The sequence below is a fragment of the Heteronotia binoei genome, chromosome 15, assembly GCF_032191835.1.
Source record: "Heteronotia binoei isolate CCM8104 ecotype False Entrance Well chromosome 15, APGP_CSIRO_Hbin_v1, whole genome shotgun sequence".
Classification (NCBI taxonomy): domain Eukaryota; kingdom Metazoa; phylum Chordata; class Lepidosauria; order Squamata; family Gekkonidae; genus Heteronotia; species Heteronotia binoei.
In genome coordinates this window covers 12,143,499-12,151,743 of record NC_083237.1, presented here as the reverse complement: position 1 = coordinate 12,151,743, position 8,245 = coordinate 12,143,499, and the positions used below count along the sequence as shown (strand labels likewise).

The 8,245-nt window shown below is 46.2% G+C and overlaps 1 protein-coding gene across 1 annotated transcript; it reads right to left on the bottom strand.

Moving 5' to 3' along the window:
- Window positions 1–618: 618 nt before the first annotated feature.
- On the bottom strand, window positions 619–1,545 carry LOC132583046 (olfactory receptor 10G6-like). Its single transcript, XM_060254712.1, has one exon. The coding sequence runs from the start codon at window positions 1,543–1,545 to the stop codon at window positions 619–621; it is 927 nt and encodes a 308-aa protein (XP_060110695.1).
- Window positions 1,546–8,245: the final 6,700 nt, after the last annotated feature.

Sequence of the window (8,245 nt, the reverse complement as noted above, 5' to 3'; positions counted from 1 at the left end):
TGACATTCCAAGTTTTAGTCAGACAAAGAACCACTCCACCAAAAAAGAAAAAAGTGGCTTTAGTCTGGCCAAAAAAACAAAAACAAAAACACCCACTCAACTCCATCACACTGGCTGAATAAAAAGATGGAAGAGTCTAGTCTCAGGCTCCAAGGAGCCGGTTTGACAAGGTGAAATACTCATGGGTTGGCAACATTTGGGTTAAATGCTGGAATTGTTTTTGTCTTAAAGCTATTTAAAAGAAAAACAGTTCAATCTCTATTTTGTTTTTTTATTTATGTCATGCATTTCTCTTTTTTATTTATTTACTTTGGATTTGGACCCCGCCCTCTCCGGGAATGGGCTCAGGGTGGCTAGCAATAAACCAGAATAACAGTATTAAATTACAGTATTAAAAACAGTAAACTTGCCAATATTAGAATCAATTCAAACAACATTGTGGTGCTTGTGATTGATGTCCTCCATTTTGAAGTGAAACAGTTCTAAATCTATAGCCGCTGTGACCCCCTCTCCAGCTCCACTCTGATAATCAGCCCAACCAACATTACGTGAAACCAAACTGAGTCGATTTGTGATGACAACTTAGGGCACAACATAGCCATACAAGCATACTGCTATTTACTTGTGATTCCCAATCCACAGTTTCGACAGAGCGGCCACCATCTCTTTATTTCTGAATGTGTAGATGACAGGGTTCAGAAATGGGGTTATTGTGGTGTAGAACACACTCACCACACCGTCCATGTAGTCCTGAGATGCTGGCCTCAGGTAATGGAAAACGACCGGGACATAATAAAGAAGTACCACAGTGATGTGGGCTGAGCATGTGGAGAAGGCCCGGTGGCGCCCTTCACTGCTGCTGATCCTCAAAATGGCGGAGACAATATAGACATAGGAGGTCAGGATAAGGATGAAGCAGGTTGTGGCCAAAAGGCCAACATCCACTATGGTCAACATCTCATTGAAAGATGTGTCTGCACAAGCCAGCTTCAGTAGGGCAGGGATGTCACAAAAGATGTAGTCAATATGGTTGCTCCATCCATAGGGCAATTGAAAGGTGAGGGTCGTTTCTAACACTGAGTGCATGCAGCCTCCGATCATGGCACCCAAACTGAGGGTGAGGCAGGCTCTCCAATGCATGATGTGGCTGTAGTGGAGGGGCTTGCAGATAGCAATGAAGCGGTCGTATGCCATAATGGTGTAAAGGAGACTTTCGGTACATCCGAGGAAATGGAAAAAGAATACTTGACATACACATTCTCCAAAAGAGATGATGTTCCCACCAGGAAAGAACCCTGCAATTACTCTGGGGACCACAACGGAGGAGAAACCCATATCCAGGAAGGACAAATGGCAGAGGAACCAGTACATGGGCTTGTGCAACCGGACATCAGATGCCACCACCCAGACAATCAGGGAATTTCCACAGAGAGTCAGAATGTACATGAGCAAGAAGAAGAGTAACAGTGGCACCTTCAGTTCTTTGGGGAATGAGAAGCCAGAGATGATGAACTCAGCCGGCTGTGTTTGATTTAGGCACTCCATTAGCAGAACATTTATATCAGGGTCATTGAAGCAGGACCAGGAAGCCTTTCTTGTTCCTTTTCCAAAGCAAGTGGAGGATTACAGTTCCTGTCCCACCATCTTTTCACATATCAGAAGGCTATCCACACTTTTGTGCCTGAATAGTCTTATGTGAAAGGGATGACCTCTTAGGCTGAAGACCCCCCAGAACTCAACAGTGTTTTTAGAAAGAGCTAGAATTCAATATGTCTGTGAAAGTTGGAAGCACACTGAGTTTAAAGTAAGTGGACCAGTGCTAAATGCACTGATAACAATTAGAATGACTCCTTAAGCAGACTGCCCTCCCTGACCTGGAAGACCCAGGATAGCTTCTCTCATCAGATCTCTGAAGTTAAGCAGGGTCAGCTGCACTTGATACTTAGATGGAAGGCCTCCAAGGAAGTCCAGGGTTGTCATGCTGGGGCAGGTAATGCCAAGCCAACTTTGTTTGGCTCTTACCTGGAATGCTCTACGTGGTTGCCTTAAATCAGCTTGATGACACTTCCCCTGTTCGACAGCACACTCCTCACATAATCTCGAATTGATCTTGGAATATAGAGTCAAACACACCACTAGATCCTTCCCAACTAAAGGAATGGTCTCCTTCTCGCTTTAGGTACAAAGATAACCTAAAACCTAGTACAGCTTACTTGTTAGTTGCTGGCTACCTATCAGTTCAATTTGATTCACGTATGAACTTATAAAGGTTATACAGATGGAATATCTGGCTCAGTGATGTAAGTCAGACTTCTGCAAATGCATCTGCCTCAGCATCCTGAGCACAGATGATGATGGTGAGGGCAAAATTTCCTTCCCGAACAGTGTCAATGATTATCCGTTGCAGTCAAAGCAATGAAGAGTCTTGTGGCTTCCAAAAAACACTTACATATCATGGCATGTAAACCAGAACCTCCTTAATGTCTTTTCCATCTCTTCTTTCTTGGTTCTCCTGCTGCTTTCTTTCTTTTACCTTCTATAGAGTTGTTGCTTTACACTTTCAGGTCTATGTTTTCCAGCTGCGTCAATCATCATGCAATGAAAATGCTTCCATTCTATTGTCTGTTGAGAAGCAGGATTTGTACATGGAAGGCTGTTGTGCACAGACAACCCAGACAGAACTATGCAGGGGTCGTTTTGTAGAAAAATAGGTGGTGGAGCTCATCCAGGGATTGTTATGCAGCTGCACCTACTATTCAATGGACAAGGTGGGGAGGAAGAGGTGGAACTCTCACAAAGGTTCAGGAGCTGTGCTCCTGTGAGCTCCCGCTGAATCTGAGGCCTGGAACTATGTACCTAGATCTGAGGTCATCTTTAATTCGAGTTCACCTGCTGCTAGAAATGCAGTGTTGGATGAATGTTCCCCACCAGCAAGAAGATGTTCTACTTTCTAATATGTCTTTATACAGTTTTTTCATCTGTGAGTCATCTGTGGTTATTTCCCCAAGGTCTAGCAGACATGTCCACTGGTGACAATTATGTTTATGGCAAACCCTTTCCACTAATTCCAGTGAGTGTTATTAAAGGCGCTGTTTGGAAGAATGATATATTTCTGTTTGCTACTGATAAAAGAAAACCCTTCTGAATGATTAGCTACATTCTTTTGTAATCTCTCTGGCTTTGGCGAAGTTATGCAACCAGTGATTTGAGTAACTGACATGGAAAAAACATCTAAAACATCTCTGGAAGCTTCATACAGCCAGTTCCACATAGTGAATTCCCCATGGGGGAACCATTGTTGGGGCTGAGCTCTGGTTTTGGGGTGCTTTGAAATATTTTTCTGTAATGGTGCTTTGGTTTATGGCAGTTTTGTATTTCTGATAAAAATGGTTTATGTTTTACCTCCCCCCACAGACTCACCCTTACAGCCAAACTTGACTTTACTTCTTCCAAATGTTTGCAACAGGAAGTTACAACCACACTAAACTCCCAGTCCCAGAGGCAATTGCACTTGGAGGCTGGCAACTGTAGGCTCCCATAAGGACTCGTCCTACTACTTTCTGGACCAGGTGTAATTTCTGGGTGAGTCTCAAGGGTAGCCGTATGTAGAGCAAGTTACAGTAGTCTAACCTGGAGGTGATTGTTACATGGATTTCTGGAGGTCGTTCAGGGCGAGACAGGAGTGGCATTCGTTGCTTGATCTGGCATAGTAGGAGGAAGACCAGTGTAGAGCTTTGGAGATGTATGCTGTTGAGTTAAGCAATTAAACGACTCTATTTCTATACCAGGAGGACTGTGTGTAGGAGGACTTGAAGAAAAATTACAAGGAGGTAGGGTGAGGACTAAGAGGCCTAGTCATTCTGTCTCTCAAAGGACTGAATTCCTGAAAGGTCTCAGCTGAAGAAATTTTGTCTAGTGTGGGCCCTCCCTTTTTGAAAATCACTTCTTTTGGAGGAGTTAGCCCCCAGACCGCTTGTCTATGAACTGGAGCTGATTTCTCCACTCAAATGGTGAGGAAGGAGGCCCTGAGAACTTTCGTTCCCTCTTGAGGCCTGATTCTGAGGGACTGCGACTGGACCAGCTTCAACAAGAAAACGGAACTTCTGGGACACTGACTACTGAGCCTGCTTTGGTGGGGAGGGCGGGATATAAATAAAATTAAATTAAATTTTAAAACATAAAAATACTGGACTGTTGGGTTCGGAAGGGAAAGAGTTTGGGGAATGGGGAGCACACTACCCGATGTGCCATATTGTATTTCCCCTGTTGTAATGAATAGTTTCTTAACCGAAGGTATGCGAGTGGGCGGGCCTAAGCTTTGAATATGTCCTTATTTCCATTGCCCGGGTTACACCAGTCTGACAACATTTTGACACAATGACAAATACCAAGTTATAGGTTGTATTCAGCCTTGGAAGTGGAACCAGTTCCATGCAAAGAAGACTCATAAATTCCAAGTTAAACCATCACATTATGATAGATAACCTAGCATATCTTGCTAGCAACTCTTCAATGGAACTCAAGGTGGTTTACACAGTGGTGTAGGGAGGGGGGGGGCGGGTTGCCCCAGGTCTGGGGGGTCTGGGGGGCCCCCACATTGCCAAGGGTGGTCCCGAATAATGGCCGTGTTGCTGTGCTGCATCATTTTAACAAGCAGCTTGTTAAACTTCTGGATGACCACTTTGGAGGAGCTGGACCTTTCCTCCGATCCAGCAGGACTCCGAATCTTGTGCCCACTTGCTATCTAGGAAAGAAGCGCCAATCAGGTCTCGGGAGGGGGTGCTGCGGGGCCTCTGGAGGCCGGGTCTCCGGGCGGCCACGTGCGGCGCCTGCAGGGCGCTGTGCATAAGAGGGCGCCGCGGGGTCGCCCGGGCACGCTTTGTCCCTGCAGGCTCTTGGAGAGTCTGGGCGCCTCTTCTGCGGCTTTCGGTGGAGAGCCGGGCGTATACCTATCTGCATCTTCACCAGCACTGCCTTCCTCCTCCTTCTCCTCGAGTTAGGGGACTAGCCATGCTGCACTGGGGATGCGATGAGGACAACGGTGAGGGGGGAGAGCTCCAGCCGGCTCTCTGGGGAAATAGGGGCGGGAGGGGGATGCGGGGAGTTGGGTGGGCTCTGAGCCCCGACGGGCACAGCTGGGGTGAGTTCGTCCCCTTAGCCCCACTGCCATGGCCTGCTTGCTTCCCGCCGGGATCCTCGCGCAAGTTGGGAAGCGAGCGGCGAAGCTGCCCAGGCGAGGACAGGCGTAACATTCCTGACTGATGGGGTCGTCTGAACACTCGCGCCCTGGCTGCCTTCGGGCGCGGAATGTGCCTTCAGCCCCTACTTCTCCCCACGATCAGATTGTTACGGCTGTTTACACTTCTAAACTTTTAAGAAACTTTCCCTGTGACTGCTTAAACTGTTATTTAGAGGGCGGACTCGAAAAGCATCCGAACCCAGCCAAACCAAGATCAGGTTTTCAGATCCAAATTAACTAATCTGCAAATGGCGGGGGGTAAATAAGAGCACCCTTATTGGTTAATATAATTTGATCCCCCCTCTTTTTGTAGTACTGCATTAACGGTTTTATAAGTAATATTAAGTTCTGCCGTATGCTTTTGTCCCTCTTCCTTTCTCTTACACATGCCCTGGTGTATTCTATAGGACATATTTCTAAGAAAGTGCATAGGTTTGCAGCCCTATTCACAAATGACTACTCAAAAAGTCTGTTTTGGTTTCCCTCTCATTCCATTGCACACTTGTTAACATAAACATATTTGGCTACAGTTATGAGTTATTAAAATGAGAGGCTAAACTAGTTGAGCACAACACATTTTTTTAAAAAAATTCAAATGTATAGGCATCTGTGGTTGCTAGTTAGTAGCTATAATGGGCTTGCTGGGTAGTAGCTGTGAGTCCCATTGATTTCAGTTCTGTTTCTGCCCGTGTGTATTCTGATCCTTCTTGGACTTTCTGGCCTGAGTGCCCAAACCCCTGCAATATTGGTGTGCTTGCAAACTAAAGTGGAGAAGGGAGAATTGTACCTTGCCCAGTTGTAGTGGAAACATACTGAGTCTTTGGGGGGCGGGGGGATGACAACTGGCCCTCTATGCTGAACGGAAAGGTTGGATGTACTGTGGTCTGATCTGGCATGCATGGTTCAGGGCACAAGGGGAACAGCTGGGCCAGCAGGCTGCTTGTGGCATTTCTCCCTGTCACATGGTGTGGTGGGGTAATCAGGTTATCAATCACATGACCTAGATCGCACCAGCAGTGCCATCTTGGGGGGGGTGCCGCCCCCAAAGTGACACCACTTCCTGTTTCCCCCCCACAAGTGGTGGCCATTTTGGGGGAGTTACATCACTTCCTGTTTCCAGCAGGGCTCCCTCGCAAGTGGTGGCCATCCTGCGGAAGTGACATCACCGGAAGTGACATCATATCCTGTTTCTGGCGGCGTGCACACACATAGGGGGGCCCACATAAATCTTGGGCCCCGGGCCCCCAAAGCCCTAGCTACGCCCCTGGGTTTACATATGATTATATTCACCCATTTTATATCCACTATGAGGTGGGCTACGCTGAGACTTAGCAAATGTCCTGAGTTCATACAGTGACCTTCATGTCTGAATAGGCATCTGAACTCTCATCCTAAATTGACATTCCAAGTTTTACTCTTACAAAGTACCAATTCACCAGAAAAAGAAAAGAATGGTTTTAGTCTGATTAAGAACCACTCCACTCCACTTTGCTGGCTGAATAGGAGACAGAAGAGAGTCTATGTACCTCAGACTCCACAGAGCTAGTTCAACAAGGTAAAATAATCATGGATTGGCTACATGTGGGCTAAATTGCAGTATTGTGGATGCCTAGAATTATTAAAAAACACTTTAATCTCTATCTTGTTTATATTATATATACCATGCATATCTCTTTAATTCACAGTCTCCATTTTGAAGTAAACCAGATGCATATCTTCAGCCACTTTGACCCCCTCCCCAGCTCCACTCTTATAATCAGCCCAAGTAACATTTGTGAAATCAAGTTAAGGTGATTGGTGATGATAGCTTAGAGCGGAACATAGCCATACCAGCATGGTGCTGTTTATCTGGGGTTCCCAACCCACAGTTTTAACAGAGCAGCCATAATAATAATAATAATAATAATAATAATAATAATAATAATAAACTTTTATTTATATTCCGCCCTCCCCGCCAAGGCAGGCTCAAGGCGGCTAACAAGACATGGTAAAACCATGATACAATAAAACAATATATAATATAATTAATAATTTAAACAGTAAAACCAATAAAACAATATAACATTATAAAATAATCAAATTGTGTATAAGATGGCTCGGTGTTATTGATGTTATCAGGGGTTCCATCTTAGAAAGCTAGCTGGAAGAGGACAGTTTTGCAGGCCCTACGGAATTGGTTAAAATCCCACAGGGCCTGCATCTCTTCTGGCAGTTGATTCCACCATTGGGGGGCCTTCATAGAGAACGCCTGTTCTCTGGTAGTTTTTAGTTTGGTTTCTTTTTGGCCCAGGGATTTCGAGAAGATTTTTTGAACTTGATCGTAGTGCTCTCTGGGGAACATATGGAGAGAGGCGGTCCCTAAGGTAGGCTTGTCCTCGACCATATAGGGCTTTAAAGGTAATGACCAGCACCTTGTAACGGACCCGGTAAACAATTGGCAGCCAGTGCAACTCCCGCAGCCCAGGCTGCACATGTTCCCAACGAGGCAGTCCCAATAACAGCCTGGCTGCTGCGTTCTACACTAGCTGCAGTTTCCGGGTTCGGTACAGGGGCAGCCCCATGTAGAGGGCATTACAGTAGTCTAACCTCGAGGTGACCGTTGCATGGATCACTGTTGCCAGGTCGTTGCGCTCCAGGAAGGGGGCCAACTGTTCGCCCGTCTAAGATGAAAAAAGGCAGACATGGCAGTAGCTGTTATCTGGGCCTCCATTGTCAAGGAAGGCTCCAGTAAGACTCCCAAGCTCTTAACTCTGCGCACTGCTACCAGTTGCGCCCCATCAAAAACTGGGAGAGGGACCCCATTCTCTGAACCGCCGCAGCCCAGGCAAAGGACCTCCATCTTCACTGGGTTAAATTTCAGCCCACTCAGCTTAATCCAGTCTGCCATGGCTTGCAACGCCCGGTTCAAATTTTCCGGGGCATTTCCAGTCCGGTCGCCCATCAATAGATAGAGCTGGGTATCATCAGCATACTGATGACAACCCAGCCCATATCTCCGGGCTATCT

Bases quoted from the DNA above. Each gene is read 5' to 3' on its own strand.
- LOC132583046 (XM_060254712.1), bottom strand. From the start codon at position 1,545: ATGGAGTGCCTAAATCAAACACAGCCGGCTGAGTTCATCATCTCTGGC.